This window comes from Pan troglodytes, chromosome 6, assembly GCF_028858775.2.
Source record: "Pan troglodytes isolate AG18354 chromosome 6, NHGRI_mPanTro3-v2.0_pri, whole genome shotgun sequence".
Taxonomy (NCBI): domain Eukaryota; kingdom Metazoa; phylum Chordata; class Mammalia; order Primates; family Hominidae; genus Pan; species Pan troglodytes.
In genome coordinates, this window is record NC_072404.2 from 18,506,688 (window position 1) to 18,531,804 (window position 25,117).

Below are 25,117 nucleotides of genomic sequence, written 5' to 3' on the forward strand. Positions count from 1 at the left end.
ATGGTACCTCAGGCCAAAATAAATAGCCAACATTTCTATTTATGAAATTGATAGATCCAAACTTGATAGCTGTAGTTGTTAATATGGTCCAACAGATGTCACTGTGTTTCCCTCAAAAAGTTAAACTATCCCACAGACCCCCTAGGAATTCTGAGGCACCCCAGGGCACTAAAACACTATTTACAAGCTACAGCCTAAAGGGAATTTTTTTCTGGCATAGAATATAAGTAAAAGCTCTGAATGGGCCTTCTATAAGATCAGGCAACAAAGTGAACCTTGTGTTCCACAAATTCCGTTGCTTTTAATATCATTTGTTGCTGTTTTCATATGGTTTTTATATATATAACAGGCACACCAACCATTTTTCTACAGAGGCAGAGAGCACATGTATTTTGTATGTGTGTGTTGTGGGGGGCATAGATGATCTTGATTGCATATTCTTTTCTTATCCATTCTCTTGCAGCCCTTTAAACTTGTAAAAACCATCTTATCTCCTGAATTTGACCTACAGGCTGCAGTTTGCCAACCACCACTGTAGTTTTAAAACCTAGGGTATAACATTAAAGTGCAATTCAGTGAGGACGATTCTGCAAGATTGGAAGCCCTCAGTATTTTTGTTTTCCTTTTTTCCCTTTTTGCTCCAGGGAAGACTATGCAAGGAATACTGGAAGGACCTAGTGATTTCAAAACTACTGTAAACAGAGGGTGGCCACAGAATTTCCTTGCTCTAAATTCTTGACTTAAGGAGGATCTGCAAGTTATCCCAGTTTAATAAAGAATCCCTGTTGAATTTCCAATAAAAGGAAATAGGTTATTGCACTAAGCCCTTTATCAATTATTAGCTGATTATGTGAATTGCTAATGAGATTTCACAATTATAACTAATCAGGCAATCCTTAGTTTATAATAGTTTCATGTTTATAGAATATGCCATTTGAAATTTCTAGCTCTTATTCCCAAAATTAGTGTGGCTGTCTTGAGATTATGCATTGTGCTTAGAACTTAGGTTTTTACGTCGTTTTTTTGTTTTTGTTTTTGTTTTTTTTGAGACGGAGTTTCGCTCTTGTTGCCCAGGCTGGAGTGCAATGCCGCTATCTCGGCTCAGCAACCTCCGCCTCGCGGGCCCGAGCGATTCTCCTGCTTCAGTCTCCTGAGTAGCTGTGATTACAGGCGCCCGCCACCACACCTGGCTAATTTTTTGTGTTTTTTGTAGAGATGGGGTTCCCCCACGGTGGCCAGGCTGGTCTCGACTTTTTAAAGAATCCGGTATGACAAGTATGCATGTTCCTGTACTAGTCATAAAAGAAATATCACTGGCAATAGCGGTCTTGAGAAAAACTAGGATATTTCTTGAGGAAACTCCAATCCATATTTAAAAAGAAAAAAAGCACTTTTAAAAAAGTGTACCATATAGGTTCTTCCAAGTTACAGTCTTACAGCCTTCACCGAAAAGATGTTTGTCAATTAAAGCTTTCCTACAACTTCAAGTCATTACTTCTTTTGCGGGTTGTCATAAGCACCCTGAAATTACCGCTGAAAACATTTTATAAATTTAGTCATCCATAGAGACTCCAATATTCCACAAGGGCAGGGACAGTGTATTTTGCTCACCATTTTATCCCCAAGTACACAGAATTGTGTCTACTGCCTATTAGGTGTTCAATAAATATTTGTGAACTTGCTGATCAAAGACAAAATTACATTTAGTCAGAATCATCCAATGAAAAGCATTTTGCATTTGATGACTAGTAGACTTAGATGAACAGTTCCAGGACCACCACTAATTTTCCTTGGGTCATAACAAACATCCCTTTGGGGCTGCGGAGGGAAAATCCAATCTGGCCGCTGCCCCACAGCCCCCTTCTGTTCTGCGCGTTTGCCTCCCCGTTCTGATGGAGGAGGAGGTGGAGGTGGAGGAGCAGCAGCGATTTTCTTAGCCATTTTCTTACCAACAGAGGCCAAAGGAAGCAGCAGTGGACTACACTGTGGGTTGTCTTTGCGAGGAAGTGGCATTGGGCAGAGATGCAGTTCAGTAAACTTATCATTGCAGCAATTTCGGAGCTGACTTTTCGACAGTGCAAGATCTAGAAATGTGTGCAAGACATGCGAAAAGAACCACCGTTAACACTGAAGATGTGAAGCTCTTAGCCAGAAGGAGTAATTCACCGCTAAAATGCATTCAGACAAAAGTGAAGAGCTTGCTCAGATTAACCTAGAACGAAAGGCACAGAAGACAAAGAAGAGGATGGAAACAAAAATGCAAGGGAGCCAGCAGAGGCTGGAGTACAGGAAAGTTAAGAATTAAACTCTCCCGCTGCTTGGAAAATGCAGCTTTCTGCAGGTAGAGCCACCTAGTATGTATATGGCCACAAAGGGAATTTTGAAGGGATAAATAGAGATTAAAAAAATAAAAAGGCTAGATGGCTTTTTGTGTTGTATTTTCCAAGTCGTTAACTGCAAACGCTAGTTTTAAAGAGAACTGGACACTCAATCAAAATACTCCTGTCTCACTCCAGCACATACAAATGGTGTAGTTGAATGGTATATTGGAAATTATATCTATTGCAATTAACATTGTGTGAGCAATTTGAAAGAAAAAGAAAAAAAGAAACATCTCTTTCATCTTTCAGAGTGTATTTCCTTATGTGTCAAACTGGAATATTTCTATCTGTGGCCAGTTCCCCGGGATGCTGCCAGAAACACGTGAGCCAGCGCGTTCATTTGCTCTACAAAAAGCGAATGAAGGCGCAGTTACCAGTCCAGTCAACCCAGGCTGCTTAAGGTCAACTACTGGGGGACTTCCACGTCACCTCGATATATACGTAACCCGTGTGTGCCGTAACCCGTGAACTATGGAATCCCTAACCGCGAATCACGTGGCTGCTGCCCCGCGGACGCCCTAGACGCCGTGAGGGAAGGCGGTGCCGGGCGGGGCCTGTGCCAGGCTGGCGGGCCGCCGCAGACAGAGCTACCCGGAGCAACCGCTCAGGGGTGAGGCCGGAAGTCCCATCCGACCTCGCGGGCAGCCAGCGCTAGGCCGACTCGAACTCGACCTTGTTTTGGCGTTGCTAGGAGACGCGGCTCCTGCGCGCCCCCTACAGGCCGGCGCCCGGGCGGCGCGCGGGCAGGGGGCGGGGACTGTCGCGTGGAGCTGCCGGCCGAGCACCGTTAGGGCAGCCTGGCGCGCGGCGCCCGCCAGGCGCCCAGCCCTCCGCCATCGCCCACGCCTCCCTGGTGCCAGGGAACAGGTATCAGCGCGCCTCCCCAGCGGCTGGGAGAGACGCTGAATGAAGAAGAGGGAAGGACGGTTAGTCAGGTGAGCCGCGGCGGGGTCGGCGGCCGGGGCGGCCACGCCCTGCCGAGGGAAAAGAGCCGGTCGTGTGCGGAGGGACAGGGTGAAGGGATCCCACTTCGGGGAGGATGGGCTTATCCCGGCGGGCGCGCCAGGTGGGATCTCTACCGCCTCAGGGGCCCGCGCGGCAACAGCCGGCACCCACGGGCCCGCGGACAAAGGGTTAACGCGTTGGCAGTGACTGCGGGCCCCGGATGTGAGAGCTTCGGCTTGGCGCCCTGGCTGCGCTGCAGGTGCGCCGGGCCGAACGGAGCCGGCAGCCTGGCGGCGACCTGACCGCCCGAGGCTCCCCTTCACCTGCAGCGGCTGCTCGGCTCCCTCTGGGAACGCCGCGTTTTCTAACTTAAGGGCAACAGGTGGTGCCGGTGGACCGAGAGAGAGCTCAGCTCCGCCGCGCTGGGAGCGGCAGTTACCCTCACCAATTAGGGAGCGGGGGCGGGAGTTGCATGGCTACCCTGATGCGGGTGACCAATGGGATTTGGGATCATGAGTGGACCGGGAGGAGTGGGCGTGGTCGGAGTCTGAGTCCGACGTTTCTAGTGCGGCAACTGCCAGAGCTGCTTGGAGAGCTAAGCTGGAAGGGTGCTTATCCCTGCGTAGAAACGCCTGCCAATGCCTTCTCATTTGGACCCAGACTCCAGATCGGGAGGTGAGAACGTTGTTATTTTGGAAGGGGTAGGAGGTAATAGTGATCTTGGGTATGCTGTTAAGCATGTGGAATTAGATTCCGAAGATAGGACTATCTGCTATGAGTTTTCTGCCAAATAGGCACTTTGTGGTTACGGCCACTTAGACCAGATACTGGTGACTGGGTTCTTTCCAGAATGAGGTCTTTGAGGTTTGGGGACCCAGGAGAAAAACGTACATATTACTGCAATTTAAGTAAACCAGATAATTTCAATCACTGTTATTCCATCGTTTGTCTTGGACTGTGTGTGTTTTCATGTACGTTTCATATCTCGTCTAGTTTGTTTAGCGAAGCAAGTTATAGTAAGTTCTTCGTGTTGTTTATTTTAGCAAAGTAGATCAAAGCTGTTTTAATGTATTATTTCAGGAGAATAACTTATTCCTTCTTCCCTCTCCCAGCAGTCTTATAGCTGGATCAGCTACCAAGAGAAGTTCTAAACCAAGAAGAGAAAAGCATTTCAATTTGGGACATTTATTTGCACCTGGAAATGGGGAATGGGCTGTCAGACCAGACTTCTATCCTGTCCAACCTGCCTTCATTTCAGTCCTTCCACATTGTTATTCTGGGTTTGGACTGTGCTGGAAAGACAACTGTCTTATACAGGCTGCAGTTCAATGAATTTGTAAATACCGTACCTACCAAAGGATTTAACACTGAGAAAATTAAGGTAACCTTGGGAAATTCTAAAACAGTCACTTTTCACTTCTGGGATGTAGGTGGTCAGGAGAAATTAAGGCCACTGTGGAAGTCATATACCAGATGCACAGATGGCATTGTATTTGTGGTGGACTCTGTTGATGTCGAAAGGATGGAAGAAGCCAAAACTGAACTTCACAAAATAACTAGGATATCAGAAAATCAAGGAGTCCCTGTACTTATAGTTGCTAACAAACAAGATTTGAGGAACTCATTGTCACTTTCAGAAATTGAGAAATTGTTAGCAATGGGTGAACTGAGCTCATCAACTCCTTGGCATTTGCAGCCTACCTGTGCAATCATAGGAGATGGCCTAAAGGAAGGACTTGAGAAACTACATGATATGATCATTAAAAGAAGAAAAATGTTGCGGCAACAGAAAAAGAAAAGATGAATATCAGTACCTATTATATCTGTGTGGAGTAGGTTTTCTCTGGTCTGATTTTGACAAATAGAAGAGTGTCTACAGCGTGGTTTGCCTGTCTGCCCTCCTGGATGCTATTAAAGCTTTGTTTTGTTGAACAATCAGATGCCCAACTCTGTTGCCTTGTGGAAGATGAGTAAATGCAGTGCTTCTTAAAGTGGTCTCTTCTCCCTACCCCACAAATCTTTTGGTACTACCATTTGGGGAAGCCAAGCAAGGATAGTAAATTGACCAGAACACAGTTGTGGGAATTTGGCCTGAAGTTAGTGAAATAAAACTTTAAAGAGTGTCTGCCTAGTGTTTTGTGCTTACATCTTTCGGGGGGAAGCCTTTGCAAGAAAATTGCATACAAGGCTTTGTAACGATCAAGTGCTAATCGATGGAAATGTTAAGGTAGATTAACATATGTGCAGTTATATTGATCACATTGGTCCAACCAGTCCTTTTTTGAAGTAAGGGTCAAGGAGTAAGTATTTTCTTTTTTAAGTTTTGGCCAAATGATTTTTGACGCTTTCTGGAATCAAGTAATTTAATAGTATAGCTTAATTCTAGACAATGTTTAAGTTGGTCTACCTTTATTAAAAATAAGATATTTGGGGTATATTCAAGTGCATGGATTAGTTTTCCTGACAAAGCATGTTTTGGTGTGTAGTCTTACTTTTTAGAAATAGCTATGCATCGTTCTACACAGGTTTAAAACGACTTTTTTGGGGATTTAGGGCTATTATAGGAATAGTTTGTTGTCAGAAGCACTTTCACTTGAAGAACCTAAAATGATTGACTCATTCATAGTAAATATGGGCATGTAAACTAATAAATATGCACTGGATAGATATATGGATTTATGAAGAAGGCAATTGATTTAGTCAAGAGGATGTAATTAAAATATGTGGTCTCTAAAATATTCCAGTTACAAGATATTTGTTTTATTAATATTTGCTGGCTAAAAACAAATGTGGTTTTTATATATTTTTGTAGTGTGTTGAGAAGAGCAAAAGCTTTATAAATATACCTGATGCGCTGTAGAATGAAAATGTAAAAGATAACCTGTATGTGTTCCGAGCTTTAATTTTTTGTTTACAAATTGAACAGTGTTACATGGGCTGTCCAGTCCTGATTATAGAGAGGAAGAAATGGTAACAGTATGGCAGATAAGAATTACAATTATAGAAAATGAGGGGAAAATAACAAACCTGTTTTGTGAAAATTCACTGGTGCTGTTTACATTGGAATAAAAAGCTCTATAAGGAGGAAAGACCTTTATCTAATTCTTATCTACAGACACTTACTTCCAGTGACCATATTTTACTAAATCAGCTTATTTTTTATGTCTAAAGCAACAGCTGTTCTGAAAAGTCACCAAAAGAAATGCACTTTGCTAGCAGGATTTGTTTTGGCTTTGGGTTTTTGTTTTTTTTTTTTCCAGTGGCATAACAGTTTTTGGAACCTTGATTCTTGTGTCACACAAAATGAATGAAGTAGCTTGATGTGGAGCCTTCATATGTTAAATATTCCTGCACTAGTGATGGTCACTTAGAATGTTTATAGAAATGTGGATAATAACTGCCAATAAACTACTTGAGGCACTAGGAGAACAGTATTTGACTTTGAATTTTAATGTATTTCCACTTTTGCTGAAGCTTTTAATCAGATGTGTAAAAACAATTGACCAGCTAGTCTATTTAGTCTCATAGTAGTTTAGATCTGCTTAGATGTGACAGGCATTGAAGGCTGTTTTTTTTTTTTTCCTCCCTTCACTGATACTGAAATCATGGTATCTGCTGCAAACATGAGTAGATCCATGATGGATTAATAAAGCTTGCTGAAAAAAAAAATCTGTGTATCAATTAGATTTACCAGTTTGCCTGTACTTTCTGTCTACCTAGTATATAAAATAGTGCTGTTTTTAACTATTTCAAAAGCTTGTGTGTTGACCCTTTGTAGCCTAAGTACATAAACAAATTAATGTTATCTAAGTTTTTCATATTTCATGGACAACAAAAGAGAAAATGGCATGAACACTGTACAAACTTTGGTTTATAAAAGACAATTTCAGCTATAAAACCCATCCTAAGATTTTCTAGCTTGCTGAGTTCAAGTTCCCTACCACCTATTCTAGTTATTAACACTGTAGTATAATGAGTCTTTAAATTCTGAAGAGTTTAGACTATGCTTTCATATCTAGTTTCTTATTATGGCGCACCTTTTCTAGTGCATAGTTCTAAAATATTTTCTTGTATTTGAAGTTACTTGGTTTAATACAAAATATTAAGGACTGCTCAACTGAATCCAAGTTAATATCAAAAAACAAAGTGTAAGAAAAATAAAACCTTTTGATAGTTAAAGATAATTTTTAAAATGTTCAGAGTTCTTAAAATGGTTTATAAATGGTATTCTTAAACCATCAGAAGTTTACTAAGACTTAATCATGGAAAAATGAACTAAATATAGGGAGACAAAAAAATGAAGTTATTAATGTAAATATATGTATATATAAGAATAATTACTGGTCTGTAAATGAGTGATGGTTTATCAACAGAGGGAAAGGCATAGACTTTGTTTGTACAAGGCATTTTTTTTTTTTTTGAGACAGAGTCTTGCTCTCTTGCCCAGGCTGTAGTGCGGTGGCACAATCTCAGCTTACTACAACCTCTGCCTCCTGTATTCAAGTGATTCTCCTGTCTTAGCTTCCCAAGCAGCTGAGATTACAGGCACACCACCATGCCCAGCTAATTTTTATTTTTAGTAGAGATGGGGTTTCGCCATGTTGGCCAGGCTGTTCTTGAACTCCTGACCTCAGGTGATCTACCCGCCTCAGCCTCCCAAAGTGCTGGGATTACAGAAAGTAGCCACCATGCCCAGCCTGTACAAGACATTTGATGCAAGGATTGTTCCATTAATAATTCATGGTGACCTTGAAGGAAATCTTTGGTTTTTCAAGATTCTATTTAATACAACAATTTCCTCTGTAATGTAAACAATGATTTCATCAGCAATAATAAAGATGCAAAAAAAGTTTTATCAAACTTTAGATGATGTAAAACTCAGCATTCAGCTGATGCAATTGAGAATCTTGAGTACACCATCATTTGAAGCTGGAATTTTACCTTTAAGGTTTAAATTTGGCAGAACATTCTGGAAATGTAAAATCATAATGTTAATATTAAAATCTATGAAGATCAGAAGTAATAGTCTCAACAAACCACAGCTTTAAGGTTTAAATTTGGCAGAACATTCTGGAAATGTAAAATCATAATGTTAATATTAAAATCTATGAAGATCAGAAGTAATAGTCTCAACAAACCACAGCCAGAGTATGTATTCAATTCTGTGCATGCATATTAAAAATATGGGAATACCTGTACAGGAAGCTAGGAGGATGTTAAATGTACTGGATAAAAACATGAGCTTTGGAGTCAGATCAGTGTTCAAATCTTGGCTCTCCCGTTATTACACATGAACTTTTAGCAAATTCCTTGAAACTTATGATGAGAATGCCCTCCTGGTTAAATGAAGACTGTTTCATAGAATTTTGAGAGTGTTGAAATAACATGTACAAACTTTCACATATTGCCAAGCATTTGATAAAAACTGACCTACTATTGTTAACCAGTAGGAATCAATATGTTTATTATTTCATCTGGGGCAATTTACTTGCAGCCTTAGTTTCTTAATTTGTAAAGTGTGGATTATATATGTCTACCACTGGGGTATAACTGATTAAAAGGATTAAATCAAGCAATGATATTTAGCAGAGTAACTGACACTTTAGTAAGCATTCAATTGATAGTTATTAATAGCCAGAATACCTTATGATCAATGTATTTAAAGAAAATACTTGTTTTGGCAGGGGAATATAACATAGTGAGCTCATACATGTCACAAAATGGCAACTTGGTGGAACTTAGTGAAAGTCTAAATATGCTGAACTCCCTTGAAACATGGATCATTTCAAGGGATCATATGGTACTTAGGTTTCTAAAGTACCAATTTATTGTAACACAATATTATCTTACCTTTCCCTGTAAGAGATAAAATTTAATTTAAAATCTCGGTTATTTTCTGGTGTAGGCATATATCAAAATACAATACCTCACTTTTCAGACATTAAAATTTGAGACTACGTTATGGTTCTTCAAAATGCCTCAAGATTGTTATCTATAATTCACAAATTTGATCTAATGATAAGATCAAATTTGCAGTATCTGTGGGCACATCTGGTTGATGACGGTGGTTGTGTTTGTGGGTGATTATGTGTGCTGTGTTATTTTCCAGTTACTTTGAGTCTTTGGTCTTGTTTTATGTCTCCTGTTTATGTTGCACTGAAGTGGAGATTACCTGTATTAGTGGTTGAAGAGAGATGTTGAAGTTGATTCATTTCAGTGAAGGTCTAGCTTTAGATAAAATCTTAACTTTTTGTTATGACAGATTTCAATCTTATACAGAAGTAGAATAATATAACAAACACCCAAGTATCTGTCATCTAGTTTCATTAATTATCAACTCAGGGCCAATCTGGTTTCCTCTATACTTCCATTCACTTCCTTCCATGCCACCTTCCTTTTTCCTCCACTTCTAGATTATTTTGAAGTGAGTTCTGGAAATTACATTTCGTTTATAAATATTGTGGTATATGTGTGTAAAAGATAATCACAAAAAAATTTCACTATCACATGTAAAAAAAAATGCTTCTTCAAAATAACCAAATATCCATCCAGTGTTTAGATTTCTATTATTATTATTATTTGAGACAGAGTCTTGCTCTTTTCACCCAAGCTGGAGTGCAATGGCATGATCTCAGTTAACTGCAACCTCAGTCTCCTGGGTTCATGCCATTCTCTTGCCTCAGTCTCCCCAGTATCTAGGATTACAGACACTTGCCACCACGCAGGGCTAATTTTTGTGTTTTTAGTAGATACGAGGTTTCACCATGTTGGCCAGGCTGGTCTCGAACTCCTAACCTCGTGAACCTCCCAACTCGGCCTCTCAAAGTGCTGGGATTACAGGCGTGAGAATACAGAAAATTAGCTGGGCGTGGTGGTGCATGCCTGGAGTCCCAGCTACTCGGAAGGCTGAGGCAGGAGAATTGCTTGAACCCAGGAGGCGGAGGTTGCAGTGAGCCAAAATTGCGCCATTGCACTCTAGCCTGGGTGACAAGAGCGAAACTCCATTTCAAAAAATATATATATATTTGATATATTGATATATTTCTATCTCTTGCAGCTTATTATTCCCATTTATGCATAAATTGTCTCATCTTTAGAGAGAGCTGAGTCTTTTTCACAGAACCCTAGTAGTTTTTGATGGCTTTTTTGATTTCTCATTTAACACAAAGTCCTTTAACGTGTACATTTCCTGTCCCAGATCTGTTTTTCTAGGATGTCAGGTTCCTTGTATTAGGAAATGGTATTTAGAGTCCACAGTCTATTACTGGATTTGTCATTGTTTCTAGGCCTTTTCAGTGGATAGTACTAGAATTCTATTTTTTTAAGATTAGATACATTATTAATTCACAGTGATAGTTCCAATTCAAAGATTTACATTCAGAATAAGGCATTTATTTAGTTTCAGTGATATTATTATCTCTTTTCACTCATGCCAAAAATATTAGTTACGAGCAACACACAGTTGTTTATTTGCTTTATTCCACTTTAATCTCAATGCAATACTACTGTCAATAATTTGATGACTGGTAGTGGTTTAAGAATGCTGTAGTTACCTTTGTCCTTTAGGTATATCTCACTGGAGGTAAATTCTTGTATTTTAAGGTCACTTGGAATTGTTATTTTATGTGGGACTATGTTTTAGATATATCTGTTTCACAAAATCTCTTACTTGCTTTGTAGACATGTTGAGTCTGGTTTATTTAATATATACAGTTCTTCAAGTATATTTAAAAATACTGAGTTTGGGACAAAAATTTTACACACAATACTTTAAGAACATCTCTTTTAAAATTGATATACATGAATATTTTCCACAATCATGAGGAATTTTTTCTAGGCAATATTTTTCTTCTCAGTTCAAGCAGTAGAATTGTTTTGTGAAAATTTAATTTACATGGAAGACATCTGATATATAACAGGCCTCTGATTGAAAAAGAACTCTTCCTGTTGCAGCTCTTTGTAATGTCAACGAGAATCTGAATATTTGTTTTATGGGGTTTTTTCTTTGTTAGTTTTTAGTGCAGAAACTGAATAACTAAACAGCAGGGGATTAGAAATTGTGGGCATCCAGTGGGCTGATGTATTTCTTAAGTATTCAGATGAAAAGTGCTTGTTTCCCTTAATCTGTCATCTACCTGAAGATACCCAGAAATGGGTGAGTGACAAAATGGAGTTCCCTAGAATGACATTTTTCTAAATTGGCTATACTTCAGAATGACTTAAGGAGCTCTTGAGATTCCTACACTTCACTTCAGACATTTTGAATGGAATCTTTAGGAAATAGGTCCAGTAATTTATATTCCACCTCTTTGTAGGATGTTTTTTAAACACACCTAGATCAGCCAGATTTAGAAACCATTGTTTTGGAACTTAAAAACTGTGGGCTGGGGATGCCTGAGGGATAATACTTTTAGTGGCAGGAATAAAGGGATCATAAATAGAACTGGCCTAGTGAAACTTTACCTGTCTTAGACCCTTTTCTTCTACATAGTGGAACGTTTTTCATTGGCTTGACATTTATGTCATAATAACCAAACAGAATGCTGTCTGATCCAGGGATGTCTCAGATCAGATGGCTTAGGAGAAATCTGAGCAACCCCAGGGAAAGGCAATATGGAATAGACACTTTTCCTTTTACTAATTTTATATATATTGTATGCTTAATAGGTGATATCTTAGAAATTTACAAATAGTCCTGCCCATCTCACAAGAGACCAGTTAAAGCTTTAGAGATGAAGTACTATTAATAAGTAGTGCCTACAGTGTTGTTTTTTCTGTAACCCTTTTGAGAACTTTGAATGTCACAGGTTTCAATGATGATAGCCAATTATTTTGAGGACTAGCAGATATGGTAAGGAAAAATCAAAGACCTATCACATTAGGAATACTTGAAGAAAACGGGCAGATCCAAATGGCTTATAACCAATAGGCTAAACCCAAGATGCATTTGATTCATCAAATAAGTAAAACACGTTCAGTCTATTCTATAAAGAAAGATGGTCCTTCTTGCTTGATCAATCTGTCAGCAGCTCTCATGTTAGAAACTGGGTGTTTATGTTAAATTATACAGGTAGAGTATTGACATGTATTAGCTGTGTAACTGAATGCAAGTTACTTAATTTCTCTTAGCTACAGCCTTCTCACCTTTAAATGGCAACATTATCTCTCTTACAAGGTTATTTATGAAGGAAGCTTTATGAGTCATCTGGCATGATTTCTAGCAAGTAGACCAAACATTCACTCAGGTATATGAACAACTGCCTCATGCTGCCAGGTGTTTAGAATATAGCAATCACCAAAACAGGGAAGGGTAGTTTGTCTCTTTCCTACTCTAGAAAGTAAGCTCCACAGGGACGGGGCATTTATCCATTGCCATATCCCTAGCTCTTATAAACCACACAGCACATACTAAACACTCACATATGTGCATAGTTAACAAATAAATGAAGGTTAATTCTAAAGGGATATCAGACAAAAGTTAATAAAATAGGCCGGGCGTGGTGGCTCACGCCTGTAATCCCAACACTTTGGGAGGCCGAGGTGGGTGGATCACGAGGTCAGGAGATCAAGACCATCCTGGCTAACACGGTGAAACCACATCTCTACTAAAAATACACACACACAAAATTAGCCGGGCATGGTGGCACGTGCCTGTGGTCCCAGCTACTCAGGAGGCTGAGGCAGGAGAATGGCATGAACCCAGGAGGTGGAGGTTGCGGTTAGTAAAATAAAAAATGTGAAAAGTGCTATGAAGGAAACAGAGGGCTAAGGATGAGAAAACAATAGGGGTGACTTTCACTGGATAAAGTGGTTGGAGATTTTTCTGATTTATCTAAAGAGCTATGAGAAGAGTAGAAGAAAGAGCATCTCAGGCAGAGGGAACTTTATGTGCAAGGGCCCTGAGATGGAAAATCACTGAACGGAGTAGACTAAGTATGCTTAGAACTGGTGAGCAATCGACAGAATGGCAGGATATGAAGTTGCAAAATCAGAATAGAGCATTTACCTGTCTGACAATTGTATTTTTAATGATAGTTTGCTTTTACTTGGTCTTTATATATTTAATTACAAATTACTGATATTTTGTTTAAATCTACCACATTTTTCCATTTATTTGTTTATTTTTATGTCCTTTCTTTCTTTTAGATTAAGTCTTTCTTCTTCTCACCTCCCATTGTTATACATTCTTTTACTATTCTTTTTGTTATTCCATAGTTGCAGCATACATCTTTTTTTTTTTTTTTTGGAGTCTCGCACTGTCACCCCGGGCTGGAGTGCAGTGGCGCGATCTCGGCTCGCTGCAACCTCTGCCTCCCGGGTTCGAGCGATTCTCCTGCCTCAGCCTCCCAAGTAGCAGGGATTACAGGCACCCACCACCACGCCTGGCTAATTCTGTATTTTTAGTAGAGACGAGGTTTCACTATGTTGGCCAGGCTGGTCTCCTGACCTCGTGATCCACCTGCCTCAGCCTCCCAAAGAGCTGAGATTACAGGCATGAGCCACTGCACCTGGCCTGCAGCATACATCCTTAGCTGAGTAAAGCTTAATGTAAATTAGTACATTTACCACTTCTACTTTTTGGACAATATAAACACATAAAACTTTTTAAAACTGTATTTACCACCCTCCCCACTTGCTTCCCCCTGTGATATATGGGTTTTTTTGTTTTGTTTTGTTTTGTTTTGTTTTTGAGACAGAGTCTTGCACTGTAGCCTAGGCTGGAGTGCAATGACACAATCTAGGCTCACTGCAGCCTCCACCTCCAGGGTTCAAGTGATTCTCCTGCCTCAGCCTCCTGAGTAGCTGGGACTACAGGCACGTGCCACCACACCCGGCTAATTTTGTTGTTGTTGTTGTTGTTGTTGTTTTAGTAGAGACGGGGTTTCATTGTGTTAGCCAGGATGGTCTCGATCTCCTGACATCGTGATCTGCCCGCCTCAGCCTCCCAAATTGCTGGGATAACAGGCGTGAGCTACCGTGCTCGGCCCACACCTGGCTAATTTTTGTATTTTTAGTAAAGACGGGATTTCACCATGTTGGCCAGGCTGGTCTCAAACCCCTGGCCTCATGATCTGCCCGCGTTGGCCTCCCAAAGTGCTGGGATTACAGGCATGAGCCACTGTACCCCACTGACTTTTGTTTTTGAATTTTTAGCTCAACACATTTAAGATCCTCGAGACATGACTATTATTACTTTTTGCATATTTATCCTTTCTGTACTAATTTTTTTCTTTAATCTCTAGAGGTTCATTAGAATTAAAATCTAGCAAAACTTTAATTTTGGGATCTGTGTTCATTTTTCTTCTGTCTGAAGAACTTACTTTAGTATTTTCTCAGTACAGATTCTAAATACAGATTCTTTCCTTTTTGGTTTCTGAAAAGATTTATTTAGTTTTACTTTTAAGTGATATTTTCACTGTGTACAGAATTTCAAGGTTGGCATTCATTTTCTTTTAGTACAGTTGATTCTTGAACAAGGAGGGCATTAGGAGCACTGACCCCTACACAGTTGAAAATCTGTGTGTACCTTTTGACTCCCTTAATTTTTTTTTTTTTTTTTTTTTTTTTTTTTTTTTTTGAGATGGAGTCTCGCTCTGTCGCCCAGGCTAGAGTACAGTGGTGTGATCTCGGCTCACTGCAACCTCCTCCTCCCGGGTTCAAGCAATTCTCCTGCCTCAGCCTCCTGAGTAGCTGAGACTACAGGCAGGCACCACCATGCCCAGCTAATTCTTGCATTTTTAGTAGAGACGAGGTTTCACCATGTTGGCCAGACTGATCTCGAACTCCTGACCTTGTGATCCACCCACCTCGGCCTCCCAAAGTGCTCGGATTACAGGCGTGAGCCACCGTGCCTCGCCCACTGCCTTAAAAATGTAACCACTAATAGCCTACCATTGGCCAGAAGTCTTACTGATAACAAAGAGAAAATTAACACATAATTTGTATGTTATTTGTATTATATGCTGTATTCGTACAATAAAGTAAGCTAGAGAAAAGAAAATGGTATTGAGAAAATCATAAGGAAGAGAAAATAGATGACATAAGTACTGTACTGTATTGATTGATACTGTAAGGTTATGTCATCTGTTTACAAGACGAATAGTCTGCCTGAAATACAGCTTCAGACCTCAATCTATGGTGTATATCCAGATTTTCAACTTTTCCTTTTAATGTCATAACTTTTCTCTGCTTTTTGAGCGCCCTTCCAGCACCACTTGGGGCACTTCATATGATTCCCATGTTTCTTATTCAAGGTTTAGGGTATTGCAGTAGACATGGTGAAAAACAAGTGAGAACCGTGAGGGATCAGTTTTTACTGCAATACGCAATTTACTGGAGAGACAACTGCTCACACGGTAATGATTAGCGTGACATGACTTTTTTTTTTTTGAGCCAGAGTCTTACTGTCGCCCAGGCTGGAGTGTAGTGGTACAGTCTCGGCTCACTGCAACCTCTGCCTCCCAGTTTCAGGTGATTCTCATGCCTCCGCCTCCCATGTAGCTGGGATTCCAGGAGTGTGTCACCATGCCCAGCTAATTTTTGCATTTTTTGCTAGAGATGGGATTCCCCCTTGTTGGCCTCTACCCACCTCAGCCTCCCAGAGTGCTGGGATTACAGGTGTGAGCATGACACAACATTTTAAGTGGATACTCACAACACTAGAGCTTACTGCAATAGCCACAGCAGGTGGCTACGAAATTGTTACAGTAGTAAGATGTGTACTACAGTGAATTTTATGCAATTATGATTGAATACGGCATCTTTATTTTTGTTTACATTTCTGTCAACAGCAAGTGGTGTCATGTATGGTCTGTAAATGTGTGAGGGAAAGTTTTGGTAAATTTTAACTTTTTATAAAAGATGTGTATATTTTAGGATGGCAAATAATAAAATAGACTATGTCTACATATATTTTATGCATTCATGACATACCTTTTTAAAAGTTTTTTGCTTTTCTAGGTGATGCAGTTCATCTGTGAGTTTTTCAATTTGCTCCGAATCTCCAAAAATTTTTCTAATATATTTTCTAAAAAAAATCTGCGTGTAAGTGGACCCACGCATTTCAAATCTGTGTTTTTCCAGCAGTCAAGTGTACTTCAAAATATGTCAGGAGAGTGGGGAAAAAAATTCAAAGTATTTTTGAGAAAGTGAGCTATCCTCTCAACAACAATAATCACAGACAGAAGATTTCTGTGACAAAATGTGTGGGGATTTCTCCTCACCAGCAAGCAAGCAAGCCATCAGTTCTGCAGCACAAACCACCTAGGTGTCCTCCAATTCAAGTCAATTCTCACACTATTTTCCTGCACATAAGACCACAGGTTGAAGCCAGGTGCGGTGGCTCACACCTGTAATCCCAAGACTTTGGGAGGCTGAGGCAGGTGGATCACCTGAGGTCAAGGGTTCAAGACCAGCCTGGCCAATGTGGTGAAACCCCATCTCTACTAAAAATACAAAAATTAGCTGGGCACGGTGGCAGGCGGCTGTAGTCCCAGCTACTTAGGAGGCTGAGGCAGGAGAATTGCCTGAACATGGGAGGCGGAGGTTGCCGTGAGCCGAGATGCACCATGGCACCCCAGCCTGGGCGACAAGAGTGAAACTCTGTCTCAAAAAGAAAAAAAAAAACACAGGTTGAGGGCTCAGTGCCCAAGACCATCCCTGACCCTCATCAGTCACAAGTCTGGGCCTGTGGAACTTCTGACCTGCCAGCTTCAATGTGGAGTTTCCACACCCTCTCTTTGGGTTTGATTAATTTGCTAGAGTGGCTCGCAGAATTCAGGGAAACTGAATATATGTTTATAAGTTTATTTCCTTGCTTTTTTTTTTTCCTCCTGCTTTTGTTGCACCCTTCAAGGAAAGAGGCCACCATAAGGCCGAGCTGAGATACCAAGGGGACCTTCTCTCTCTCTTCCCATTGCAAAAGTCACACAAGTGAAGCCAGGTGTAACTATACATAGTTGAGAGAGTTATTTACTGGTTTATTACAAAGGATGTTACAAAGGATGTAGGTGAAGAAATTCACAGGGCAAGGTATAGGGGAAGAGGTTCAGGGTGTCCATGCCCTCCCTGACCACCAGCCTCCAGGAGCCTCCAATGTGTTCAGCTATCCAGAAGCTCTTGAAACCCAGTCTTCTTGTGTCTTTTATGGAGGCTTCATTGGATAGGCAAAATCGACAGCTGTGTAGAAATGTGATTAGACACAAAACGTATGATCTAATACCAATAGGCTGAGTGGGAAAACCCAGCAAGGTCTGTCTGTTCAGATTCTTTTTGTCCTCTCTCTGCTGCATTCTTTCCTCCAGGGAATGGGGCAGGACCTCTTCTGAAATGGGTGTCTTATGACCTACAATCACATAAGTCAGAGAATTTCTTTATGGCCAGCTCTAAGACAGAAAGGCAGGGAAGATTTCTGACTTTGGAAGAGGAGGAACAGATGAAAGGAGGCAGGAGGTAAGAGAGATTCTGTTTTCTGAGGCCTGTTATCTGAGGTTTTAAGTGCCCCAACATTATAACTAAAGACTGTAACAAGGGATATGGGAGTTATAAGCCAGGAACTATGGACAAAAGCCCATATATATAGATATTATAAAATCTATTTATATATATCTCATAATATCACACATGTCATTCTATTTTCTTCTTGTTTCCATTGTTTTTGTTGGGAGGTCAGCTGTTGGTCTAATTTTTGCTCTTGTGAAGGTAGTATGTCGTTTATTCTCTGGTTGCTTATAAGATTTTTCTTTGTTTTTAGCTTTTGCAGTGGGACTATGTGTCTAGGGATGGTTTTCTTTGTACTCTTTTGTTAGAGCTTTGTAGAGCTTCTTGAATACATGGCTTGAAGCACCTGTCAGATAACATCAACATCTAGGTATCTATGGGTCTCTCTCTTATTTTAATCAACTTTTGCCCTTTTACATTTCTTCTTTTTATCTGATTGACTGCCAAACATTGTAAATAAAAATTTTAGTTATGATTTGAGGCTCAGTAGGATTTTAGTTATGATTTGAGGCTCAGTAGGGTGTTATCTTTCCCCAGAGAGATTTTACTTTTGTTACTGGCAGCAAGGGTTGGGTTAGATCACCTCTCTGGGTTTGATTTATTTCAGATCTTTCCCCCACATTTTCACTTTCTTTGTAGCTCTCTGATGCCTTCAAACAGTTAAAAAACAAAAATTGTCTAGTTTTTCCAGTTCTCTCAGCTGGAAGATTATTCTGAAACAGTAAAAAATAAATTTTATTCTAAAAACAGTAGGAAGATACTAAAAAGTTTTAAGTAAAGAATTGACATAACCTGATTTCCATTTTAAAATGAACTTAATTAGTTGTTTCGTCATATCTTTCCTTAAAATGTCCCCAAAGCTTTCTTTTACCTACATTTCTGTTGTTATCATCCTGGTCTAAACTCTATCTAAGTCACTAACTTGGATTATTGTTTTTTTGTTTTTTGTTTTTGAGACTGAGTCTCGCTCTGTAACCCAGCCTGAAGGGCAGTGGCATGATCTCGGCTCACTGCAACCTCCGCCTCCCAGGTTCCAGCAATTCTCCTGCCTCAGCCTCCTGAGTAGCTGGGATTACAGGTGTGCACCACCACGCTCGGCTAATTTTTGTATTTTTAGTAGAGGCCGGGTTTCACCATGTTGGTTAGGCTGGTCTTGAATTCCTGACCTTGTGATCAGCCTGTCTTGGCCTCCCAAAGTGCTGGGATTACAGGCATGAGCCACCACACCCAGCCGGATTATTGTTTTTATCTCACTTTCTTGGTCTCCTGAAAGCCATCTAACATATCGATGTTAGATTCTTTATCCAGAGATTTGATTTCTTTTATGTCTGGATTTGCAAATTAAAAATAGCTATGAAGGCCAGGTGTGGTGACTCATGCTTGTAATCCCAGCATTTTAGGAGGACAAGGCAGGTGGATCACTTGAAGTCAGGAGTTCGAGAGCAGCCTGGGCAACATGGAGAAACCCCATCTCTACTAAAAATACAAAAATTAGCTGGCTGTGGTGGCACACACCTGTAATTTCAGGTATTTGGGTGGCTGAGGCATGAGATTTGCTTGAATGGGTGAGGCAAAGGTTGCAGTGAGCTAAGATTATGCCACTACCACCAGCTTGGGCAACTGAGAGAGTCTGTCTCAAAAAAGAAAAAGCGATGGGATTTTTAAAGTAGCACTATTAGTCACACAGAAAAGCAAATCAACTTAAGGTCATTAATTAACTTGCTGAAAGTTACACAGTTAAGGCAGAGCTACCTGTTGAATCTAGATCTCTTTAATTTTGGAACTTATATCAATTATTTCATATTGTAGATATGCATTCAAATTATATTTTCTTTAAATGAAGCAGCATTTATATTCTTTTGCTGCTAAAAAAATACTTAAAATTTAAGTAATAGTAAAAAGTTAAAACTTTTATCATTTGTGCTCATTGATGTCAAAGTTGCTTGAGCTGAAGTTGAGTAAAGAGTTTTCGAACCAAGTGACTGGTGCTTTCAGAATGGCAGAAACCATACTGGGAATGAGGCCATCCAGGAGGAAACCCTTCTCTGTGAACATCTGAGTTTTTTTTGTTTGTTTGTTTTTTGTATTTTCTTTTTTTCAATTAGAGATTCAGGGATTTAAAATCCCATAAATAAAAAGTCCTGGGCTGGGCGTGGTGGCACACGCCTGTAATCCCAGCAATTTGGGAGGCTGAGGCGAGTGGGTCACCTGGGGTCAGGAGTTTCAGACCAGCCTGGCCAACATGGCGAAACTCCATCTCTACTAAAAATATAAAAATTAGCTGGGAGGCTGAGGCAGGAGAATTGCTTGAGTCCTGGAGGCGGAGGTTACAATGAGCCAAGGTTGTACCATTGTGCCACTGCACTCCAGCCTGGGCCATACAACAAGACACTGTCTCCAAAAAAAAAAAAAAAAAAAAAAGTCCTGGATATGGGTAAATAAGACTATAGAGATATTTAGCTAAAACCGCATGAGAAAGTGCATATTCTTTCTTTCACCTGTATATTAGTTCCATGATTCTTCTATAATAGATCTGTAACGCATGAGGAAACTACGAAAAGCTACCATGTTAGGGGTGAAAAAAAGGCAATCTTTCCAGATGCGGTTGCTAACAGATAATAATAAAAAGTGAAGCCTTGAGCCAAGAAAAGCCCCAGCATGACTCAATATAGACCAAGGTTCCAGAAAGAACTAATTTCTTTCCAAACAAAGAACATGAAGTAAAGCACAGCTGATCCCTAGCTACTACATTCATTTCAGTTTTGTTTCCAACTATCTTTTCAGAGACGTTTGACACTAGCCTGTATCATTATTTATACTATTCTATAATATGAAATTCTAGAATATGTATACTTTCTATTTATACATAAACATTTACATTGATTTCATATATGTAATCATATTATTTTTAAAAGAGGGTATAAGGTATAATTTAGTGCTTCGTAATTCCTTATTCATTGATCAATATATATTTTTAAAAGATCAGAGACTTTTTTTCCAAACTTCAGATTCTTAAAAACTGTTGTGGGTACATAGTAGGTGTATATACTAATGGGAGTACGTGAGATGCCCTGATACAGGCATGTAGTGCATTATAATCACATCATGGAAAATAGGATATCTATACCCTTAAGCATTTATCCCCTGTGTTACAAACAATCCAATTATACTCTTTTAGCTATTTTAAAATGTACAATTAAGTTATTATTTACTATAGTGACCCTGTTGTGCTATCAAATACTAGTCTTATTCATTCTTTGTATCTATTTTTATTTTGTACCCATTAACCATCTCCAGTTCCTCTCCACCCCTCCACTACCCTTCTCATCCTTTGGTAACCATCCTTCTACTCTCTAGCTCCACGGGTTCAATTGTTTTGATTTTTAGCTCCCACAAATAAGTGCAGACATATGAAGTTTGTCTTTCTGTGTCTGACTTATTTCATTTAACATGACTTCCAATTCCATCCATGTTGTTGCAAATGACAAAATCTCTCTCTTTTTTTTTTTCCACTATTGTCACCCAGGCTGGAGTGCAATGGCACAATTTTGGCTCACTGCAACCTCCGCCTCTTGGGTACAAGCAATTCTCCTGCCTCAGCCTCCCAAGTAGCTGGGATTACAGGCACCCGTCACCATGCCTGGCTAATTTTTGTATTTTTAGTAGAGACAGGGTTTCACTATCTTGGTCATACTGGTCTCGAACTCCTGACCTCAGGTGATCTGCCCACCTCGGCCTCCCAAAGTGCTGGGATTACAGGTGTGAACCACTACACCCGGCCAATCTCATTCTTTTTTATAGCTGACTAGTACTCCATTTTGTATATGTACACATTTTCTTTATCCATTTATCTGTTGATGTACACTTAGATTGCTTCCAAATTTTTGCTCTTGTAAACAGTGCAGCAACAAACATGGGAGTGCAGATATGCCTTCGATATACTGATTTCCTTCAATATGCTGATATCCCTAGCAGTGGGATTGCTAGATCATATGGTAGTTCTATTTTTAGTTTGGGGAACATCCAAACTGTTTTCCATAGTGGTTGTATACAGAGTCTTTAATTTAATCTTTACTAGGTACTACAATAGTTATCATTTCTGAGTGTTTTTAGAAACATTGAGTATTTCAAGCAGTGATTTCTCCAGAGACTAAGATACATGTATCCGTACAAGCATGGACATGGATTGGGAGTGAGGAGAAGCAGAGCCTTTGGTGGGTTTTTTGTTTTGAATAAAATTGCTATTGATATTCTTCCCATTAATCTAAGCCTCAGTATGTGCCATTTATACTTATCAGATTAAATTGTCAAGTTCCATTTCAGGTATACTTTAAATTCTTGATATGATTTGCAGGTGATTTTTAAAAATTTTTAAATTTTGTTTTGTTTTGTTTTGTTTTGAGACAGGGTCTTGCTGTGTCACCCAGGCTGGAGTGCATTGGCATGATCACCACTCACTGCAGCCTTGACCTCCTGGGCTCAAGTGATCCTTCTGCCTCAGCTTCCTGAGTAGCTGGGACTACAGGCCCACACCACCGTGCCTGGCTAATTTTGTATTTTTTGTAGAGACGAGAGTCTCACTGTTGTCCAGGTTAGTCTCAAGCTCCTGGACTTAAGCAATCTTCCCACCTCGGCCTCCCAACATGCTGGGATTACAGGCATGAGTCACTGTGCCCAGCCTTCTTGATATCATTTTTATCTAGCTAACATATTTTGGAATATAATGAATCACCTATGTATCTCGGAATGATTATTTTTAATTTCTTAAATTTGAAATGCTGTGATTTCAGATCCGATGGATAGAACAGAAAAAGTTAGACTAAAAGTGTGATGGGATGACATGTGAAGAGCTCTCGAAGACAGAGAAAGTGTGATATTATTAAGACTTGGGTTCTGGAACCAGGCTGCTTGGGTAAAAATGCTGGTTTTGCCATTTATCAGCTATATAACTTTGGACAGGTTATTTAGCCTCTCTGAGCCATGCTATTCTCAACTATTAAATGGATAACAATAATATACCCCTTTAGAGTTGTCATGAGGATTACAAGAATCAATACATGTTAAGTAGTTAGAATCTTGCCCTACCCTTAGTAATCATCCAATATTATTCTTATTATTAGATTACCAATAAAATTTTGTCTGAGGTTTGTACAGAACACATATGAAATTTCTGACATTCTGTCACGTAATGTCATTTTCAGTAATTCTTCAGAAGTTTGAATGAGCTAACGCTCACTCCGCATATGATATTTTTCGTATCTATACCAATTCTGTATATGGCAGTCTGTGGTCTGCGTAATAATTGATAGAAATGGATAAGCAAATGTTAAAACTCTGTTGGAAGAGGGAAGGGTGGATTTTGTCGTAAGTAAATGTGGGAGGATCAAAGGGATTTTTCAGGAGGCAGAGCTAAAATTTTGCCTCTTGGCTACACAGAGGAATGTTCAGGGAGCTCTGATTTGCAGGAGGAGCAGCAGGCAGCCACAGACATCTTCAGGTTCTGCCTTTATTGGACTCTTCTGACCCTCTGTTGTAATTGAAAGTCAGGCGGAGAGAGGGCTTGTGCTGTACTCTGGAAGTCACCAATAATTCTCAGTAGTAAGTGTCACCACTTTGATTACATAGCCTTCCTGAAATGTTGATGGCCTGGAGTTTTACAGGTGCAGTGTATACTAAATTAGCCATGACCACAAACAGGATGTCATTGTCATTCCTTTCAAACTACAGAGTAGTAATTTGGTAATGTGGGAACACCTGGATTTGTGCCTCCTTAAACCTGAAATAAAAGGGAGAGGAATAGTCTGAGTCAACTGTCTTTGTGACATCTGACCCATGGTCTACATTTCTTTGAAAACATTGTATTTGGATACACACACACACACACACACACACTAGCTTTTGTTTCTTAGAAAAGCAGCTGCTTGAGGGAGCCATTACTTTGCTGTATTATGTACAACAATGCGGGTGCTACATGAATGTTAAGTACTACTGCTAATGTTACTGGTAATTCACTGGTGAGGCATTTTGTGAGTCACCACTTACTGTGTGTTCACAATGTTTGAACTTGGTTATACAAATGTATCAAGTTATTTTTTATATGAAATTGACTGTTAGGATATTTAATCATCCAAGTCAGAGTCAAGGACTAGCACTTTAAACATTTTTTTTTTCCACTTTCAATTTTGGAACAATTTGAAAATTGAAGAAAAGTTGAAAGAATCATAAAAAAAAAGGTATGTATACCCTTCATGCAGAGACCTCATCCAGGGTTGGCCAGTTGTTTTAATAATGTCCTTTATGGTAAAGGGATGTAGTCCAGAATTGGTATGGTATCTGGTTGTCTCATATTGGAACAGTTTCTTCCTCCTTCCTTTCATGGCCATGTCATATTTGAAAATTATAAGTCAGTTGTTTTGGAAACTGTCCCTGAATTTGGGTTTATCTAATGTTTCCTCGTAATTATTTTCAGGTAATGCATTTTTTTCACAAAATTTCACAGAAGTGATGCTTTGCTACTTTCCTTGCATCCTATTATGTGGCACATGGTGTCAATGTTTCCCATTACTAGTGATGTTAACTTTGATCGTTTAAATAAGATGGCTTCTGTGAGGCTTCTCTATTGTAAAGGTACAATGTTTTTATACATTTTGGAATGAGTAATTACTTTGTGGGGAGAAAGTTTGAGACTGTAAAATTCTGTTCCTCCACCTACTTTTACCCATTAGTTTTAGCATTCATTGCTATGTCTTGCCTGATTATTGCTATATTGGTTGAAAAATGTTGATTTTCTAATGCTTTCACTCCTTCTACATTATTTAGTATTAAACTCCCCATTTATTTATCTTTATCATAGAGGACTCATGAATTCCTATTTTATTCAATGTACTATAATTCAGTACTATAATCATTTCTTTTGATGCTCAAAAAAAATAAAAATAAAAATAAATAAATAAAAATAGATTTGACCAGTAGGAGTAAGCCCTTTTCCAGGTTGGCTTCTGTGTACTTTTGACATGTTCTCATTATTCTTTCAGTACTTCATTACTTCCTGGCACAATCAGATGATTTATGTTCATTTGTTCTTTCCTTGTCCCAGTCCTGAGATCAGCCATTCCTCCAAGAAGCCCTGTTTCTTTCAGTAGAGTGGCATTTAGAAATCAAGATCTGAGTACTTGATATGCTAAAAGGATACTGCTCCTTCTAGGCCTTCCTCAGTGGAAAAATAATTTCTATACATGCATATTGCTATTGCTCTATTTCCTGCTCTCTTTTTCTCTCCCTCACATATTTGT

At 39.5% G+C, this 25,117-nt stretch overlaps 1 protein-coding gene, 1 non-coding gene and 1 pseudogene across 5 annotated transcripts; 2 read left to right on the top strand and 1 right to left on the bottom strand.

Annotated features, from left to right (window-relative positions):
* The first annotated feature begins 1,826 nt into the window (after positions 1-1,826).
* Positions 1,827-2,380, top strand: LOC134810519 (centromere protein S-like; annotated as a pseudogene).
* Positions 2,381-3,186: 806 nt separating this feature from the next.
* Positions 3,187-6,995, top strand: ARL4A (ADP ribosylation factor like GTPase 4A). 4 transcript variants are annotated; one of them, XM_063815236.1, is made up of 2 exons: positions 3,187-3,316; positions 4,439-6,995. In XM_063815236.1, exon 2 carries the CDS (start codon positions 4,528-4,530, stop codon positions 5,128-5,130), a length of 603 nt encoding a protein of 200 aa, XP_063671306.1. In that variant the 5' UTR covers positions 3,187-3,316; positions 4,439-4,527; the 3' UTR covers positions 5,131-6,995. The 4 variants fall into 4 exon arrangements, with proteins under 4 accessions (XP_063671306.1, XP_063671307.1, XP_063671305.1 ...); XM_063815237.1 differs by having other exon boundaries at positions 3,189-3,316; positions 4,442-6,995; XM_063815235.1 differs by lacking the exon at positions 3,187-3,316 and adding an exon at positions 3,885-4,001.
* A 10,167-nt stretch (positions 6,996-17,162) lies between these two features.
* Positions 17,163-17,294, bottom strand: LOC112209895 (small nucleolar RNA SNORA64/SNORA10 family). The gene has a single exon (XR_002944884.3). It is a non-coding gene; the product is annotated as a small nucleolar RNA SNORA64/SNORA10 family (small nucleolar RNA).
* Between the last annotated feature and the right edge of the window lie 7,823 nt (positions 17,295-25,117).

Coding starts and splice junctions, on each gene's coding strand:
- ARL4A (XM_063815236.1), top strand. CDS start 4,528: ATGGGGAATGGGCTGTCAGACCAGACTTCTATCCTGTCCAACCTGCCT.